We start from the raw sequence: 21,152 nt of genomic DNA on the forward strand, positions 1-21,152 counted from the left end.
TTAGCCGGGCATGGTGGCGCATGCCTGTAGTCCCAGCTACTTGGGAGGCTGAGGCAGTAGGATTGCTTGAGCCCAGGAGTCTGAGGTTGCTATGAGCTAGACTGACGCCACGGCACTCTAGCCCGGACAACAAAGTGAGACTCTGTCTCAAAAAAGAAAAAGAAAATGTAGTGTGTGTATATATAATGGAATATTATTCAGCCACAAAAAATGAAATCCTATTACTTGCACCAGCATGGATGGAACTGGAGGCCATTATGTTACATGAAATAAGCATAGAAAGACAAATATCACATGTTCTCATTCATATGTGGGAGCTAAAAGTGCTGGAATTACAGGTATGAGTCACCATGCCAGGCTACCTACTCTTTTGTAAGCTGCTTTCTTCCAGGATACACCCTCCTTCTCCCATTTAATCCACCCTTAGCCTTCCTCATCTCAGTTATCTGTTTATGGTAACACCATCCTTTCAGTTCTCAGGCCAAAATCTTTAGTTATCCTTTACTCCAGTTGACTCTATTGCCAAAATATATCTAGAATGTAACTATTTCTTACCACTTCCAACTTTCTTACCACCGTGATCCAAGCTACCACATCTCACCTAGATGATTACAGTAGCCTCCAAACTCATCTCCCTGCTAAGTCTATTCATAACACAGCAATTTTCCTTAAAAAGAAAGATCACATCAACCCTCTGCTCAAAATCATACAATGATAGCTCCCCATTCTCCTCAGAGTAAAAGCCAAAGTCCTCATAAGGGCCTACAGGATTTCACACATCAGGCCTCCAGTTACTTCTGTGACCTCATTTGCTTTCTTGCTATTCCTTTTCTATTTCTCAACTATGAAAGACATTCAAGTTTTAAGGTCTTTGTACTAGCTGTTTCCTTTGCCTGGAATGTTCTCCCCACCGCCCCACCCCCCCTTTATCAACATGGTTAACCATTAACTACCTTAAATCTTTGCTCAAATATCACTTTCTCAAAAAACCCCTCCCTAATCACCCACTTTAAAATTACACAGTAAGGTCATTCCCAAAGGCCCCTTATCTCCTGTTCTTTTTCTGTATTACTTATTACTTTATAATATAGTATGTCTTTTAGTTATGTTTACTGTGTATTATCTGTATTCCCCAACTAGAATGAAGGTTCCATGAGGGCAAGGATTGTTTTTCATTTTATTTACTCATAAGATTCAAATCCCTACAACAGAACCTCACATCTAATAGGCACTCAGTAAGTACTTTGTGGAATGAATAGCTAAATGTTAAGTATCTTGTCATACCTGTAATACTTGACTCTAATGTTGTATATCTGAATATATTTTGTGTGAGATGAGATCCAGGAATACCAGAAAATAGGAGTTTGAGAAATTAGGCCATGGAAAAGTAAACAGGGACTATTAATAGAATGCATCCATAGACCAAGACCAAAAAGAATGTCCCATTAGCAGACTCCCAGATGTTGAAGATGGAGAATGAGGAAAAATTAGCATTTACAAGTGAGATCATTCTGAATGCATCTTCAGAGATCATTGGGTGAAGAAAGATATAAGATTCCAAATAAATGACTCAACTATTAACCTAGAAAACAGCTATACGGGAACGTTCTTACTATAAACACTTCTCAGAGAAAGCCATGAAAAGAAATCCCTTTCGTTCATTCTTTCAAACATTCACTATTTCACATTTACTTTGTTCCAGGCATTGGGCTATACACTAAATACAAAACAAATGAGACACTGCCCTCAACAGAGCTTAAAATCTAATAATACAAAGAAAATTTTAAACAAGTAGACAACTATAATTATAGTAATAAATACTATGAAAAACACTATGAGAGAAAATAACAAGAGATCTCTTTATAATGGTCAGAGAACCCCTCTCTGAGGTTAAAGAGCTGAGCCACGCCAAGAGCCAGAAGAGTTCACCAAGCAGGAGGAAAATGTATGTAGGGAAAGGCCTCTGTGATTGGGAATATCATGAACAATCGGGAGCAGGACACAGATGAGAATGAGTTGTTAAGAAGAGTCAAAGATGACTCCCACACTTAGGGTTTATCCAACTGGATGTATGGTGTGCCACTTACTTAGACGTAGAACACTGGAGGAAAAAAACAGGTTTAGGCAATAAATACACTTTTAGGCTTGACAATCCATGATGACTTAAATGAGGATGTCATGCTAGGTAGCTGGAAGCGTAAATCTGCTTCTTGTGAGGCTGGTGCTTTTCACTCTCTCACCCATATTGTACCAAATGTCTCCTCCCCACTGACAGTGTCTGTCCAAGACTCAGCCTAGTGGCAGCAGCAGCTTCTTGACCAGGAGAGGTGGAAAGATGAATGTAATTACTCAACTCAAGGAGAGCTTTCTTAATACTACTGAGTGTGATTATTATTAATTGCTAATTTTAGTATGTTTGGTTTCTTATTTTTTAGTCATATTATCAAGTATGCTATGAAGTTAAGTGGGCCTAAGATTTCATGAGAAAACATTGTATCCTTGGTGGTATCAGCAGTACTCAAAGTGAAGGGCACTTAAAGCGAACAGCACAAACTCTGAAGCAGAGTTGTAGATCCTTGTACAGCCAGCCCTTCCAATCTAAAACAATCTCAACTGCTCAAAACCTAAAGGCTTTTGTGGTCTTACATTAACTAAAAAAGGCATTAAATGATGTCTGTCATTAACAAATTTTAGTCTTCTTAGCAACATCAGTCAGTGAACAGGTACCTTTACTTTAGACTCCTTGTCAGATTATTCTTCCTTCCCAAGAATAAAATCAAAATCATTTTCAGCTTCACATCTTTCAATTTGCACAGCTGCAATACTTTGAAACTCTTTGTAATTTGTTGGCTGAGGTAGTAGTCATCTCTCCAGTCTCCTAACATCAACTCTATGATATTCTTTAATTCGTCCATGAAAATTTCACTAAATAAAGACAACTTTCCTAAAATGTTCCCCACTTGAATAGTTCTATGAACCAAAGTGTACCGGAGTCCACTCCAGTAACTTTTACATTGTGTTTTTCACCTAAAATCTCAGATGATCCTTGCACTAGGTAGAGCAAGTTTTAATTGTAACTTCCAGTTACAAAGGTATCTTTTAAACTTTCCATTGAGTTGGTCTATTATTGTTGAGGTCTCAGATCTGAGAAATATTATGAGTTCTGGCTATATTCTTCAAAGTTAGGAACAAAACTCTAAGCAATCTCTAAGTGTTGCAGTTTTATGAGTCCAGTATCTACATATTCCTAGAGTGACACTAATCCTACTTAGTCTTGGATATTAACTGGCTAAAACTCTAGAAAAGCTAACTGTATTTCGAACAGGCCAAGGGACAAAAGGACTCCTTTGTGAGATTGCTAAATCTTCCTGCAAACATTCACGAGTCATTAATATTCCAAATACATGTAATACATGTTCATCAGTAAAAAGTTAATTGAAGAATGTATACACACAAACCCCTCAAGTACAAGACCTGTAACATTATTAACTATTTGAATAATTTGCACTAGAGTTTACAAATGTTTCCAAATATTTGTTAATAAAAATCTAATATTTCTTCTGTCAAATTAACTGATTACCTCTAGAGTGACTTCTAGGAACGTTTGGGCACAATCAATTGTGCTTTTTGTTTAAAAACATAACTACCATAGTCCTAGATTTCCACACCAATTTAAGTCACCACATAAACAGCCTACAATTATTCAGTTTTTTCCCTTAAGAAACAAAGCAGCTTTTTTTGAAGCTGCTAAAAATTTGACTAAGATGTAAATCCTTTTTGTGACCCTAGTGCAAAGTCACTTTGTGACTATAGATCTAAATTCTTCATCTATAAAATGGGGATATAAAACTTGCTCTACCTAGCGCAAGGATCAACTGAGATTTTAGGTGAAAAACAGTTTAAAATGTCATAAACCTATTACTGTACTCTTAATAAGTACAGAGTCGTTTAAGTTTCCTTTCATTTTTAAGCCACTTTTTTCTTACAGGTTTTCAGCAGTAATTTCTTTATGTAATACTAATATAACCCCAAAACGGCATAACAGAATCAAACTACTCAAGCTCTTCTAATAAACGGCACTGAGCTAAAAATTTAGCATAACTTCAAATTTAATGCTAAATGAAATTTACGTTTCAGCCATTCATTTTTCACTGCAGTGCATAAAGTTATAGAGGGATTAAAAGACGTGAAGGAATGAGTAAACCGTTATTAAACACAAATAGTTGGAGAAATACACCTCAAATTAAGAGGAACCACAAATATTGATTTGGTTCATGCAATAAGAATGAGCAAAACCACAGAGGCAGAAGGTTAACTGTAAATCTACAAGATCTCAGTAATCAAACAGGAGAACATGGAGCAAAACAAGCCAGAGCAACATAGAGTAAATGAGTACACGTTCTCGAAATATATAGATTTTAGTATAGGCAAACTACAAAACAAAGAACCAAGAACTGAACCGTTAAAAAAAAAAAAAAAGAAATCAACCCGCAACAAAGTAATTATTTCAAATTAGACTCCCTCCCAAGGCTGTCATTTAAAAAAATGACCAAAGTTTACGTTTCAGAAACGTACTAACAGCAGTAACCGTGAACGTCAGGTGGTTTCTCTTTGTTGTTTATCGATGACACAGCTTTCTTCCTGACAGTCCACAACTAATTACAAGGCCAACTGCTTGCCCAATGGCCCGTTGCTACCCCAACCTAAACATTAGTAACTAAAAGGGCGTTAAAGCATCTCGAAGAGGGATGTTCTTGGGGACTCAGAGGGGCGCCGGGGGGGGGGGTCTGCCTGCGCCAACTCCTCAGGTGAGCAGGTGCGCGGCCCGGCGGGGTCTAGCGGGGCTGGCTAGGGCCTGCTCGCCGCGTCCCCGCGCAGGGAAGTGTCTTCCAACGCGGGGAGACCAGGGACAGGCAGCACCCCCAGCGTCGGTGCCCGGAGAGGCGGGCGGTGGGGGCCAGGCCCGCTGTTTCCCAAAGGGACCGGGGAGACGCTGGGAAGCCACGGGCAGGCAGCCCGGGCCTATCGGTGCACAGAGGAAAGGGAGCGCCCGGAGCCTTACGGAGCTGGGCGTTGAGGGACAGCACGACTCTTCTAGGGGATTTGGCGGCATGGTGGCACCTGTCCCCGGGGCGCAGGGTATTAAGGGCAGCCCCGGCTGTGTGAGCCGAGAGATGCCCGCGTCTCGGGGAGGGCGGACGCCGAGGTATAGAAGAGGACAAGAGGTAGGCCGGAGGGGGTGTCCCGGCCGCATCTCGGGCCTCTGCTCCCTTCACCTGCCACAAACACCACGAAAACCGCGCCGCTCCTCTTGGCCGTCGCGATGGCGGTCGGAATGGCGCCCTGGAACCACAGCATCGCTCCCCTCGGGCCCAGGCGCTCGCTCGGTGTGTAGCAGCCGCGGTCCCGGAGCTAGCCCCGCCCTTCGTCTTCGTCGGGCCCCGCCGCCCAGGCTGGTCTGGCGCCCGCCTCCGGCTTCGCACAAGTGCGCACGCCCGTCAGCGGCCCCCCGGGACGCGCGCTAGCGCTCCACGTCACGTGACGCCACACGTCGCTGTGGACTCAGCGCCCCTGTGCCCTCTCTTGTCGGCAAGTCGGTGCGTGCGCGAGCCCGCTAGGCCTCAGGCCTCACTGTCCAGGAAGTGGAAGGAGGCCGTGAGAAGCATGACTAACCGCTACGGCACGTCGGCAGCGCCTGCAATGAGGCATGACGGGAATTGTAGTCTTCTTAGGTTCGTTCGCGTCCATAGTGTGGAATAGGTAGCTTAGTTTCCCAGGCACCGCGACAGAGGACACTAGTGAGAGCTACTGCGCTGGAGGAAGGGAAACGTCACTCTCTGACCGGGATATCCTAGTCTCCGCCTCATTGAGACCTTAAATGTGGAGGAAATCGTCCCTACACGGAACCAATGGACTTTGTAGGGATTTACACCAAAGCTTCGATTTCTAGTGAATTTATCAGCCCAACTTTGTAGAAAAGACAGGATAAAAATCGCAACAATCACCTTCTGTAATAACATATAGCCCATGTGCCTGAAGAAGGAATTGGTAGAATGCAGACCTTCAGCGATTTCCTAGACACTGACTAGAGATCTTTCCAAAACCTCAAAACAAAAGTTATGCTATTGCCGCAGCTACTTTCTAAAGTAACACAAACGCAGAGAATAGATGATTTAATTTCCAGCTACTTTCCACGGCAACATAAAAGAGAATAGATAATGATTTTATTTCCAATTTTGTGGGACAAAGTCCTATAACCAAGATATGGCATTTTGTGGTTGGTTATCATGAAAATGAAAACTGACCCGTGTTTAATACTTTTTTATGAAATTACATAGTCTCTAGTAACTATTAGCTAAAGGTTTGCATGATTTATTTAAAGTTGTGTATGCTATTATATTATATATTCTACATCAATTAAATTTCTCTTCCAGCAGTGCAACCATTTGCCAGTCTTTGCAGAATAAAGGAGGTGATACAAATGGAAATACCCCCTTTCCTAAAAATATTTTCCCTAAAAAATAGCTAACAAATTGCACTCTGATTTTTGTAGTTTTTTTTTTTCAATCAGGCATCTCATATAGTGTCATTATAAACTGAAACATAATACTGATTATGGACAGTTGCTTACGTAGGACACCATTCCTCGGGAAAAACTGGAGCTGATCTTTAACATCAACTTTAAATGGTCTTCTTAAAATTTGATCAACCTAGAAATTCTTCCAGTAGAGCTATGTCTTTAATTATTCCTAATGTTAGAATTATTATAAGAATAATTCATAGTTTTTCATTCCTTCATCATATGTTTGTTTCTCATCTACTAGGAGCTAGGCATTGTACCTAGCATTGATAAGGAGGTGAGGAAGTCAGAAAAAGGCCCTGCCTTTGTGACCATACAGTCTAGTGAGGAAGGCAGACACTGAATAAATTACGAGTGAAGATGGGACCAAACGTGGACTAATGGGGTCAGAAAAAGTCTTCATGAGGACATGACAGGGGAAATCTAGGTAGGTGAAGGAGAAGACCATTCCAGGCAGAGGAAGGAGCACTGTGAGGCGCTGAAGCAAGCAAAGACAGTGCACTCGAAGAACTGAAAAACACCCAGTGTGGCTAGAATGTAGAAAGGGAAATGGGGTGCAAATGAGACTGGAAAGGTAGGCAAGGATCAGATCATACAGGGCCTGGGAAGTCACGTGAAGGACTGTGGACATTTTTCTAAGGATTGTAGAAAGCCACTGAAGAATTTTAAACAGAGCAGTTACATATAAGACTTGTGTTTTTAAATTGTAGCATGGCAATGAAATGGGTTGAAGTAGAAGTGGAATGTGTGAATGGGAAGAGACCAATTAAGAGGCTCTTGTTTATGTATGAGGGAGATGGAGAAGTGGATACTTTTGATATTTTAGAGGCAGACCCAATAGATTTTGTTGATTTATTAGATGTGGAGTTGAGGAATAAGGAGTCAAGAAGGGATTTTAGGTTTCTGTCTTGAGAAATTATAAAGGAGGCGAGGTACTGAGATAGGCAACACTGAAGGAAGAGCAGGACGGCGGGGAGGTTGTGCGTGAAGGTGTGAGTTCCATATTAGGCATGTGTTTGGAGTGCCAGAGAGACGTTCACATGGAGATGTTAAATAGACAGATGGATATTAGATTTGGAGCTCAGATAACAGTTCTTAACTAGATAGGAATTTGAGATTTCTCTTTGTGCAAGGCGTGAAGTGATGCACTGGAGGATACCATCACTTAGGAAGACACTATCACTTAGGGAGATTGTGCAAGGTCAGGTGAGACAAGAGTATTGCTGAGGTCTTAAGACCTCATTTATACAGCATTTACAGAATTGTATAAAAAAGGATAAACCAGTAAAGGCGACTCAGAAGGAAAGGTTGGGGGGTTGTGTAGAGGAACATGGAAGAGTGTGTGATACCAAAGAAGCCAAGGGTAGAGAGAGTTTTGAGAAGGGAGTGAGAAGAAGCTATGTTGGATGCTACTATTGGGTCAATTAAGATGAGACTAAAAAATGTCCCTTGTTTTTAGAAACACAGTAATAATTAAAAGTTTAGCAAAAAGCAATTCTCATTCTTCTATGTGGAAGCCAAATGGCAGTGGGTTGAAGAGCAAGGGAGGTAAGGAAGGAGAGTCAGGGAGAATGAAGGGAAGGAGGAAGAAAGGACATTAGGGGGACAGGAATTTAGATTGGGAAAGACAGCCTTTCTAAAGATGAGTGAGATTCACACAAGATTAAATACTGATAGAAAGGAGCTAGTCTTGGAGAGATTGAATACAGAAAAGAGGGAGGTTTCTATGAAGATAGGAAGGAAAATGGGTTAAATGGTAATTCTGTTGATAGCCCATCCAGCCATCATTCTTCTACCATGTCTTCCATTATTTCTTCCAGGCAGAGCTCACTTTGCACTGGGAGGCAAAAATGCCAGATACTTGCTTTCAACCTCCCTTTGCAGCCAGTAGGACCTTGTGGGAAGTGGGTTGCGGGGGTTGGAGGGGACTTCTAGAAAAAGTTTTTCTAATAAAAAGACACATAGAAGAAAGCACAACCCTCCTTTGCTGGATGTGGTTGTGTGCAGATGATGCCTGGTACTGCTGCAGCAGCCATTTTGTGGCCATGAGGAAAGACATTGCTTATGCTCTAAGAATGGCACAATGGAATAGAGAAAGCACGTGTCTATGATGACATCACAGAGCTCCTGAACCAACTCTGAGACTACTTGGCCTCTGTAATTCTTGTTTGGTGAGATAATAACTGTCCTCATTGGTTAGGATACTGGAAGTTGGGCATTGTTTCTTGTAATCACCATTCTACACGCTCTGGGGCGGGATCCAGTACAGAGGCAGATAGAAGAGACACCTCTCCATTTTAACAGAAAAAGGAAAGGAAAAATAACAAACTTTGGACATAAATAAGTTTGTAAGTTTCAAAACAATAATTTGAAGATGTTTTCATCTGAAAGCTTTAACTTTTTTTTCTGTGAAGGAGAGGTCATTTGCTGAAAGTGGGTGGTGGGGGGTAAGGGAATTGTTGCCTTGAACATAGGGAAACAAGGTTTGAAATAATGTTAAGCATTGGAGGGCAAGCGAACTAGGGAAACATAGTATGCCAGACAGGGCTGAGGGCAGGTGAAATTGGTGGTCCTGAATTTGGCCAATTGTGTGATTTTTTTATTTCCGGTGGTCATTCAATCCCTGAGTGCAGGCACTAAGACCATGGACTCTTGGATTTATCCAGGGTTGTGCGTGCTAGGAGGCTTGAGATAGAACAAAGGAAAAGGGAATTTAGGAGATTAGCAATGGAATGAGCAAGGTGATAGAACATGGAGTCTAAACTGGTTGGGGAGGGAAGTGAATGCAGAAAGGAGACAAAAACAAACAGGGCGGAGGGGAGGCAATGCCCTCCAGGGCTCAGGGTGGCAGGAGACTGGTCAGCAATATGGGATTTTAAAATGTTAAAATGCTCAGGGTGGGGGTGGGTGGGGAGCCAGTTAGGAATTACAAAAAAGATTCTTGGGTTTTGAAGTCTGGTATTGTCCAATTCAATTAGAACATGCCCCGTCTCGAATCAACACATGTGAAGCTAGAATCCTCTCTTGTATGAAACCAGTCACAGCAATCTTTCAGTTCTTTTGTGTTAATCTTAAATCCTTTTAATTTCTACCACAATGGATTCTGTGGTGCCCATCGAGACCCCTGCTTCAGAACCTGGGCACTCTCTCTCTCCCAGCAGCTGAGAGTATCCAGAGCTGTGTCCTTCTCAGGAGCTGTACTCAGCTGAGGACACAAAGGCCTGGGCCCCTTTCCTCGTTTTGGCTTCTGTGGGGCCTCCCAGCTCCAGCCCTCCCTGTCTCACCAATGTTGTTACCAACTCTCCGCACTCGCTGATAAACGTCCTGTGAGCAGATCTGCTCAGTCTGTTTCTGTGAACTCAACTGAGACGGACCCCGATGCCTGAAAGATCCACGCAACTTTCCGAACTGCTCTTTCTGCCTTCCCTCCCGTCCATCTCACATAATGACGTCATATCCATCTTCCCCGCCCCCTCCCCAAATTATCTGTAGCATGTTAGTTCCTGCTTAAAGATCTTTAGTGCTCTGCAGTGCCTCCAAAAATAAAGTACAGATTCTATAGCCATTCAAAATCCTCTACAATTTGACTTTAACCAACTTTTCCAACATTCATTTCTTCTCCTTCCCCGCTTGGGCTCTCTAGGCCGGTAATACTGTTTTATTCACTGTTCAGGGTATACTCCTTGCTATCTCTGTTTTTGTTCACATCATGACTCTTGCATGGAATCCTCTCCCTTCCCTCATTTAAAGAATATTTGAATGCCTGTTATGGGACTGGCAGTAGACAAGGTGCTGGGATAGAACTATTTGTTAGTTGATTGATAGATACTATTTTTATCCTCAAAAAGCTGCTTGTAGTCAGTCAGTGGGAAAGACCCATACGTAAATAGGTGACCATATACTTTAGTTTGGATAAAATGAAAAAGCCATGGACTGGTTATTGTCGAGCAGAAGGGAGGGTCAGGGATGATCTCTTGGGGGAAGTGGCATCAACGCTATTTTTTAAATAAACCTCAATCACAAACTTAAGCTCCTTTTTATACTCAGGCCCTCAAAACAGAAGTTTGTTGGTGTGCAGCAGGCAAAATATGACATGGGTTATACTCTGTTATCTTCCTTCCCCCACCACCCCTGAGATCTGGAGATAAAAGACTTCCCTTGAGCTGAGTCCCAAGGTTTCATGCACTTCTTTGGTACAAAAGGAGAGGTTTTATTGCAATGAGCTCTTCTTGGAGGGATCTCAGTGCTCAGGCCTGTTACCAGGTCTAGAGCCACCGAAGCGGAAGGTCAGGTTTCAGTTGGTGTCTCTGTGATCTTTGGAAGAGCCCCAGCCACCACAGCTCGACCCACCTGCTTCACTCCAGTGTGCGTTCTCAAAGCTTGGCTTCCTGTCTTCAAAGCCAGAGAAGGGTTTGTCCATGGGGGTCCTGGGCCAAGATGGGGAACCATCCCATTTGGCTTACCACAAATCCTCTGGCCTTCCACCTCTTAAAATCTACCCATTTTCTTCCACGACCGATCACTACGCACTTCCTCTGGTTTGCTCGACAGAGGCCCTGCAAGCTGTTTACCTCATACAAGACCCCTAACGCTCTTCACACCTTGGCAGTGTGGGATCCTCGGGAGTTTTCTGTTTGTTTGTAAATGGAGTCTTGCTTTGTTACCCAGGCTGTTACCCAGGCTGTGTTACCCAGGAGTGCAGTGGTGCAATCATAGCTCACTGCAACCTCCAACTCCTGCCCTCATGCAATCCTCCTACCTTGGCCTCCCAAAGGGCTAGGGTTACAGGCGTGAGCCACATGTGCCCCCTGATGTTCTTATTAGGCCTGCACAAGGTTTTAGAGAGGCTGTGTGTGCTACACTTTGCCACAGCCCCTCCCACTACTAAGCTCCATTCATTTGCTTGTATTAATACTTCGGCTATAGCAGGCACTTGAGTTTGCCATCCTGTGCTGTACACGTGCAGCTGGCATCAGACAGGCATAAGTGTACAAACAGAGTTGGCCAGTATTTCTCTAACCTCAGTACCAGCTTCTATCGTGTCTGGAGGAAGAATGAGTTTCTCATGGTCATTTATATCCCATGAGAATTTTATTTTATATAGTTACTTAAATTTCTGGGTTTATGTCTTCTCTCCTTCACTCATTTAGAAGCAAGGACTCTACTTAATTTTCTTTCTATCCCCAAGTGCCTTGTGTCATTTGCCGAATGAATGAGTTAATCACGTGGTTAAGGCCAAAGTTTCCCCACCACTAAGTTCTATTTCAATTTGCACAGTGAACTCACCACAAATTGAATTCTTAATTCCAGTCACATGAATGTACTCCAGTATTCATAAGAAGGTGAATGGTTCAGTATCAGCCTATTACCATTGTTTGAAAAAGAAATCAAAGTGCATTTCTTATTGAAGCTGAATTGGTAGCATCACCTTGAAATATAAAGTCCCACACCATGCTTTAAAAAAAAAAAAAATTTTTTTTTCTCCCATAGAAGCCTGCACCTGTTTACTACCAGAGAAGGCTATATGACTTAAATATTGAAAAACTAGTTATATAAAAACATATAAAGGAAAAATATTATTCTCTGTTTTCATTTTTTCTTGAGTGAAAATGAGAGGTGTAAAAATAAAAGAGTAAGTAGATTATATAGAGCAAAATCACTCACTGGTAGACCAGTAGAATAGTTTAGATACTCTATAAGGTTTATGGATACATATAAAATAATAAAAGAGATAAAGAACATTTGAATGTGTTCCAAGCTTCACTCACAACAATCGAATTTTCATGTGTAATATAGGATGGCATTCCTCTCTGGCTTCTCATGTAGATCCAGGTGAATAAGACAAATAAAAAATGGCAATTGTTGCTCCATAGATTAATATTGCTATATAGAGACAGAAATGATCTCAGGAGTTTTTCAGGGCTTTGCCCTGAAGAAATATGTGAACGTGTTAGTTCACATATCAAAAGCTGCCTTGCCCTCAGGAGGGCATCTCACAGGTCAGTGGCAGCTGCTTTCCAAGGTGACACTGCAGTCTCAAACCTGTCGGCTTTCGCCTGTTTTGTACAACAAAGCAGGCATGCATGGAGCCACAGGGTGAGAACTGATCAAAGAGTGCCCGCCTGACAGACAGACACCTGCGGCTAAAAACAATTAGCCTAAGGGACAATTCCTTCTTCACTCCTGACTACCTGTCTCAATCAACAAAGACTAGATAAAGAAATATAGAGCCACTATATTTCTGTTTAACCTTTCTGCTAAGTGATAGCTTTATCTTAGAACTTAGAAGTTTGTATTAGAAAGATTTTTGTAACCATTTGCTCACGTAGATAGAGTTAATTAAGGGATCTCTAGAAGCTTTTTGGGAGACTTTTAACCTAAAATGAACTACCTGTTGTTATGTAAATCTGTTACCCCTGGCAACCAATCACTGTACCAATAAATACTGATGTGAAACTTTACTCTGGCCCTCACAGCTCATGAGAATGCTGGAGATCTCCCGACCCCTCAACTATTATAAAATCTATACTTTATAAAACTGTACTTTCATCTCTGTGTATTCTTCTTTTTCTATACTCTATTATTTTCTATTATTTCCTTATCTTTTGCGATGACCCCTGCCAAAGGGATCCGATTTTTGCTGGGAGCGTAGCTAACTCCCTGCAGGCAATCCCTACAGTAGCAAGGCTAGAGGCAGTAACATTAAGTATTTTAGTCTCTGACCTCTGAGTCAGCCTGCCTAGGTCGTGACTACCACCATCAATTATTAGCTGAATGGCCACGGGCCAATTTCTTCACCTCTCTGATGCTCGAGTTGCCTCATCAGTAAACTGGGTAAATAGAATTTACTCTTTAGGGCTACTGTGATGATCACAAAGAGACCCTTGTAAGTGCTTAGGAAGTACTTGGCACGTAATAATTAACTGCTTTACAAATGTTAACTATTATTTCTGACTACCTGCCAAAATCATACTTTAAAAAAAAAAAGCCTTTTTAGGATTCAAAACATTTGCCTGCATCAGATCATTTCTTTGTTTAATCACTGGACAAATATTTACTGAGAAAGGCACTGGTGGTACCATTGCCAGCAATGTGTTAGTAATAAAAGCAATAGGCATTTTCCCTGTCCTGAAGATTACATTCTGATGAGTAGAAAAGTATTTAGCATCTAATAGGACAATTACTCATGTAATTACCATTGTGATAAATGCTTTGAAGAGGAAGTACAGGATATTATTGGCACAAATGACCTAGTCTGGAGGACTGAAGTAGGGACGCCCTGGAGGAAGAGCAGACTGCCCGAAGGAAGTGTTATTTGAGCTGAGATCTGAAGTATGAGTTAACCAGATTAACCAGGAGGAGCTGGAGGGCAGGGTGGGAAGGGTAAGTGTTCCAGGCAAAGGATAAGTTACATGTAGAAACAACTCTCACATTTCAGTGGTTTAACACAACAAAGGTTTATGTCTCATTCACTTCACAGACTAAAGCCAATCAGAGGTGTAAGGGGGCATTGGTGCAAAGGGGCTTACTCCATATAGTCATTCAAGAACCTTTCCTTAGCATCCTAGCGATCTCCATTAGATCTTCTGAGTGCAGCCAACAAGCACATTTCAGTATGTCTACAGATCACCTGGGGACCTTGTGAACAATGCAGATGACTTTGATTCAGTAGGTCTGGGGTGGTGCCTGAGCTTCTGCATTTGTGTCAAGCTCTTTGGTGATACTGATAACTGCTGGTTTCTAGCCACCACTCTGATTAGCAATGGCAGAGAGAATCTCTCAGGAGGTTTTAGGAGCCAGGCATGGGAAGGTACACACCATTTCTGTTCACATTTCAACGGCCAGACCTCAGAGACTTGGCCCACGTAGGTTCAGGGGGCTCAAAAACTTTGTCTGGTAATGTGCCAGGGAAGAGAAATCTTCCCACCTTACAGTTTGGTGAAAAAATGAACCAATCTCTGCCACAGATTGGGACAATTCTAGTTTCAAGCAGAAGCTCACCACTATATAGATTCCAGAGACAAGAGAACATGACATGTTTGAGGAATTGAGGAAAGTCCACTTTGATCAGAACTTAGGCAAGGAGAGGGCAAGTGCCAGACAAGCCTGGAGAGTTAGAAGGGCCAGAGCCCACAGGCCTGGGAAGGTTTTGGACAGACAATAGGAAGTCATTGCAGGGTGTTAAAAAGGAAAGTGACATGAACAGATTTGTGTTTTTGAAAGTTCACCCTGATGACAGCATGGAGAGCAGATGGTGAGCAGAATGAGGGTGAGTGGAAGAGCACTCAGGACTTATTGCAGTTGTCCAGGTGAGAAGTGACAGTACTTTAGACACTACACAGTGCTCTTATGCTGCCAAAGGTAGGTAAGATGACAAGCTGACTTCTCTAGCCCATCTCTCTGCATCTTTTTGAACTTCTACTCTTACATCATACAATCCATACTTGATCTTCACTATATTTGTAGTCTTTGATCAATCAACATTTATTCAGCATCTACTGTACAGAAGACTCTCCTGGACTTCAAAGATAACAGGACCTTATCCCAGTTTTCTAGGACAGTGCTGTCTGATAGAAGTTTCTGAAGTGAAGGGACTGTTCTGTGTCTACTCTGTTCAATATGATAGCCACTAGTCGCGTGTGGCTGTTGAGCACTTGAAATGTGGCTAGTGCAACTGAGAAACTGAATTTCTATCTTATTAATTTAGCTACATGTGGTTAGTGGCTGCCATTTTGGATAGCATAGCTTCAGGAATTGAGATAAAATATTGACATGAAAGATAACCGACTGTACTAGGTGGCACATGATCAAATCCAAATAAATCGCATAGTATAGTAAAAACTATGTTATATGAAATTAAGAAAGGGATAGAAAGTTGAGGGCAGTCTCTGGAGTTCTAACACCTGATGAAATGATTTATTATCTTGTTATTTAATATGCAGTATAGATATCTAGTATTTCTGCCTGTCCAGTGTTCATTCTTCCACCTTGTGATTACAGTATTTCAATCTTCCTTCGAATAGTCACTCAATGTGGTATGTGTGGGGCTGCCCTCATCCTTGTCTTTCAGAAGGAAGCTCATGACCCAGGTTGGCAAACCCATTTTTTTCTGACCACCATGATGGGTTCAGTGAGGGCCTTTGACCCAAGCCAGACCAGTGACACTTAATTTAAGGAATTTTGTAGGAATTTTTAGAAGAGGCCCATTCTCTTTCACTGGGGTTGCTAAAAGAACAGGATAGAACCTAGGTCTGCTGGTGGCTATCTTGTTCCCTAATAGTCTGTCTATTTAAAGCCAAGGCAGAGGACAGAAGACCCTGCAGATGAAGAAAGAGAGTATCCTGATGATATTGAATATCTCCTGGGTCCAGCCATACCTGAAGCCTCTCTCCCTGGTCTTTTCAATTACAGTGAACTGATAAATTCCCTTGGTTGCTTTAGCCTCTTTGAGCTGAATTTTCGTAAGTTTAAGCAAAATAAATAAAACCCTTAGTACAATGCCTAGCACATCAGTGTTTAATAAGCATTAGATATTATGGCTTTTATTTCAGTAGACTTGAGTAATCAGGTAAGTCTTCATGGATGAAGAATGCACAGGATTTAGATAGGTGAAGTGGAGAGAGGGAAAGGGAAATTGCAGGCAAGTAAACAAATTGGGAGGCTACTGAAGTAATCAAGGAGTGAATATTAAGGGGTTAGACTGGAAGAGTGGCAGTTAGAATAACAAGGAATGGGTTAATAAATTCAGAGGTCATGGCATAATCCACTGGTACTTCATTTATTTATTCATTCAGTAAACATTTGCTGAGCACCTACTATGTGTTGGACACCACACTAAGCACTGGAGGTAAAGAAGTGATTGCTTACCTTACAGCCACCTACCCTTCCTTCTTTGCTAACAACTTTGTTTTTATTGGCCTTCTTCACGTGGCCTTGTCCTTCACAGGAACCTCCTAAGTTCCTCCCCACCTAAGTAGGCAGATCTTGATAGTGCTCTCATTCCCCTTACCAAATACTCTCTTTAGATGGAGGCATATGATAGGATTCTAGTCAATGAGAGGTGAAGAGTAATCTGCTGGGAACTGTGAAAGCCATAAAGGCAGCGTTGTTCCCATTTGTTTCTGAATGGTGCCACCTGCAGGTGACACCCAGTACTGCAGTAGCTATGAGAGAAATCAGCCCAAAAGGACAAGCCAGTATGCCCAAGATGGCAGAGTAGAAAGGTGTAAGGAACCTGGGTCCTTGGTGGTGTATTTGAACTGCTGCATTAACCAATCCTGGAAGGGCCCCACCTTAGACATTGTGTTATATAGAATAATAAATGTCATCATTTAAGGCTTCCCTTCCCCCCCGCCCCCCACCCTCCTGGTTATTTGCAGGTAAAAGCTTCCTCATTGGAAGCTCCCACTGTAGCGCCAGAAAAGCATGCGGTTAAACTGTCCAGCCAAAAGGATGGATTTGACATCATGGTGTAGGAACTATGCCATCCTCAAGATATTAGTCCAGAGACTTATCTGTATTTATAACACACTGCTAATTACAGAGTGTGGCTATTGGTTAGGCACACAAGACATTGAATGTGTACATATTGTACATAATGTGTACAAAAGCTTCCTCGTGGCCGGGCGCGGTGGCTCACGCCTGTAATCCTAGCACTCTGGGAGGCCGAGGCGGGCGGATTGTTTGAGCTCAGGAGTTCGAAACCAGCCTGAGCAAGAGCGAGACCCCGTCTCTACCAAAAATACAAAGAAATTAATCGGACAACTAAAAATACATAGAAAAAATTAGCCGGGCATGGTGGCACATGCCTGTAGTCCCAGCTACTCGGGAGGCTGAGGCAGAAGGATCGCTTGAGCCCAGGAGTTTGAGGTTGCTGTGAGCTAGGATGACGCCACGGCACTCTAGTCTGGGCAACACAGTGAGACTCTGTCTCAAAAAAAAAAAAAAAAAAAAAAAAAAAGCTTCCTCGTTGCCTGACTAATACAGCCCCTTGGAGACTGACGCATGAACACATAAGTATAATTAAAAGAAACAAGACAACGGGCCCTAGAATCCACGGTCATATGGAGTGTCATGAAAGGGGGATGAGTTCTGCAGGCGGCTGGGAAGCCAGAAAGGCTGTTCAGAGACAGAGTCATTCAAGCTAGGTCTTGAAGGTCCTGTAGACATTTTCTAAGCAGAAAAGAGATGGGCCTTCATTTGGCACAAGTGAAGGTATTGAGTAATAGGCATGAGGGCATGTATGTGGTGTGGTTGAGAAACAAGAAGTGTGATCTGGTCAGAATACACAGCTGAGATGGAGGAAGTGGCAGAATGTGGGACATGAGACCAAAAGAGAAACATTATATGGGATTTGAGCTTCATCTTATGGAAAATAGGAACTAGTAAAGGTTTGTAGGCAAGGAAGTTCAAACTCTAAGTTGCTCTACTTGACAAAAGGTTGTTGCGATGGTTTGGATGAGAAAAAATAAGGGCTACAGATGATGGTGAGGAGAGGATTCAAGGGAACCAGAACCTTGGACCTGACCCCAGACATGTGGGATACCCGTCATGTGAGTGAGGCCATTTTGGAATTTCCAGCCCAGCCCAGCCTCAGCAAAGGGCAGCTGATATCAGGTCAGGGAAGAGCCAAGCCATCCTCTTCAAGTCCTGCCCAAATTCCTTCTTTAAACCATTAAATTCTGGGTGGTTGATCCCTTGGTATTGTGGGGGATTGGTTCCAGGACACCGGCAGATATCAAAATCCATGGATGCCCAAGTCCCTTACACAAATGGTATAGTATTTGCATATAACCTACGCACATCCTCTTGTATGCTTTAAACCACCTCTAGATACTTATAATACTTGATACGATGTAAATGCTAATGTAAATAGTTGTTATACTGTATTATTGTTTAGGAAATAATGAAAAAAATCTGTACATGTTCAGTAAAGATGCAATTAAAAAATACTTCTGATCCATGGTTTGCTGAATCCATGGATGTGGAATCCATGGAGGGCTGACAGGACTTCAGAAAATGAAAAAAAAAAGTCTAATCATCTGTTGGGCAGGCAGTGGGCTGGAATTGCGAGATCTGGCCTCTGCAGAAGTTTTTATTTTTTTTTTTATAGACAGGGTTTGCTCTGTTGTGGAGTCTAGCGTGCAGGCCACAAGCATAGCTCACTGCAGTCTTGTACTCCTGGGCTCAAGCAATCTTCTTGCCTCAGCCTCCCAAGTAGCTGGGACTATAGGTGTATGCTACCACGCCCGGCTACTTTTTAAATTTTTTGTCACAGCAGGGCCTTGCTATGTTGCTCAGATTGGCCTCGAACCCCTGGGCTCAAGTGATCCTCCCTCCTTAGTCTCCCAAAGTGTTGGGATTACAGGCCTGAGACACAGCAGTGCCTGGCCTCTGCTGAAGCTTTATATTTGCATTTTTTGTTGCTGACAACACGTGGAGAATCCAACTCATCTGTTTCCTGAGATAGCTGCAGATGTGCTGCTTTGACCCTTTCCAAGCCACTCAGGAATTGTGGGTTCAATTCAGAGACTTGTGTTTCCACACTATTCACAGGCTACAGGTCCCTCCTTAGTGTGAGCAGGAAAACATTTTCCTAGCTTGGGGGAGGGTTCAGATCCTTCTTTTGTTGTCAGCTCTGATGCCAAGCTAATTATTTTTAATGACTTTTGGTACCATGGCAAACACAATTTGTACTTCAGATCCACAAACACGAACACAGTATACCTATGTTCTTTGTGAACCAAGGGCTTAAAACCCGTAAGGTGTGGTCGGGCGCAGTGGCTCAAGCCTACAGTCCTAGCACTCCAGGAGGCAGAGGCGGGTAGATTGTTTGAGCTCAGGAGTTGGAGACCAACCTGAGCAAGAGACCCCCATCTCTACTAAAACTAGAAAAATTAGCTGGGTGTGGTAGAGTGTGCCTGCAGTCTCATCTACTAAGGAGGCTGAGGCAGGAGGATCGCTTGAGCCCAGAAGTTTGAGGCTGCAGTGAGCTACGATGATGCCACTGCTCTCAGCCACTGCTCTCAACCCAGGGTGAGGGAGTGAGACTCCGTCTCGGAAAAAAAAAAAAAAAGTAAAGAAATTGAACCTCTCTCCTCACGCGCCCCCTTTCATAGAAAAAAATTAAAAAAATCCATAAGCTATATTCTCAGTTTTCTAATACATACAGTAACAAAAATGGACAGAAGGTTACAAAGTAACCTCTATCATTCACAGAGAAAGGGCTGCTAGACCTGTGAATATTAGCACAGGAAAGAACAGCACAGCACACTTTATTGGTAAATGTAACAGCTGTCCCTAAATATGGTCAGTGCTCTCTCTGGGAAAACCCATGATAAGGATTATTGCCAGGCCTGTGGCTGTCCTTAGAAAGGCTTTGAGTTTGAGCCAAATGACATCTAACCTGCCTCTTCTGTGTGCTCCTACCTCCCACTATTTTTATATTAATACATATATTTCACTTTAATCTTGGACGTGACATAACATTTATTTCTTAAACTTTATTTAAATTTTTATTTTTTACTCCCATGTGACTGTCAGGGAATAAGGTGGTGGTGGCTAAGAGCTGACTCTACAATAGCCTTTGATTTTTTTTTTCAGCTCTAGCATATCACCTATTTCCTTTCCACAGTATTCAACTCCTACAGGGTGAATCAAGAGTCTAAAGCAAAAACTTGGGTTTACCAGAATTCCTACTGCGGGATTTAAAGAGAATATTCAGAGAAATTAATCTGCAGAAACTACGAGGTTGTGATTTTTTTGTTTCCATCCCCATATACGATTGTTGCTGCATTGCTGGCCCTAAAGAGTGTTGTCTCCATCTTTGACTCTCTGTAGGTCAAAAATAATAAAACAGGCCTTGGAAGTGAGTGATTTTCACAGTCCTCACTCTTACTCCTTCCACTGGGTATGGTTCCTTAATCTGACATAGTTCTAAGGTGGCTCCCGGGAGTACAATATTCGTAATTGGGATATGCAAGCTCTTGGGGAGGCCTGGTATTCCCTGGAGTCAAGTGGGACTTTGCAAATGCTCTAGAGTGAGTGCGCATCTGCCCTAGAGTCTCGTTAACACCTGGTGCTCTTTAGTTTCACAGTGAAGCCCTAGTTTGGGCTCGAAGCAAACCAGGCTCCAGGCAAGCTGCAGCTGGCAGATGCCCCCTTTTAGATTTCCCAGCAGTCTGACTTTGCTTGGCTAACCAATGGGGAAAGATGTTCATAAAGCATTTGAGCTAAAGTGGGCAACTGGGTATGTAATGTATAAGCTAAAAACAAATTATCTAACCAGACGTAATGTTCTGTTTTTAGTTGCCTAAGTATGTTCATACTCCAAATTATCTATAACTGATAATGCCTTTATGAGAGAAGAAGAAAAACATGAATCGTACCCCCTAGAAATCACTCCCACAGAGAAAGGAACGCGTTGAGGACATTTGTAAAATGAGAGGATTTATTGTCTTCCATCTCCGTCAGTCTGAAATTGATTTAAATCTTCAAGACAGGTTATTAAGTCTTCAAAACTGACACTCATTTAAAAGGTGATTTAATTAAAAAAAAAACCAAAGCAGGCCTA

General features: G+C 42.4%; 1 protein-coding gene across 1 annotated transcript in view; it reads right to left on the bottom strand.

Annotated features, from left to right (window-relative positions):
• UBXN4 (UBX domain protein 4) overlaps positions 1 to 5,408 on the bottom strand; it is a 39,308-nt gene extending 33,900 nt beyond the window's left edge. Inside the window, exon 1 of the mRNA XM_012650525.1 lies at positions 5,277 to 5,408. Within this exon, the coding sequence (XP_012505979.1) occupies positions 5,277 to 5,358 (82 nt within the window). The 5' untranslated portion in view covers positions 5,359 to 5,408. The remainder of the gene's footprint in view (positions 1 to 5,276) is intronic.
• Between the last annotated feature and the right edge of the window lie 15,744 nt (positions 5,409 to 21,152).

This window comes from Propithecus coquereli, unplaced genomic scaffold (genome assembly GCF_000956105.1).
Source record: "Propithecus coquereli isolate 6110/MARCELLA unplaced genomic scaffold, Pcoq_1.0 Scaffold33, whole genome shotgun sequence".
In the NCBI taxonomy this organism is placed as follows: domain Eukaryota; kingdom Metazoa; phylum Chordata; class Mammalia; order Primates; family Indriidae; genus Propithecus; species Propithecus coquereli.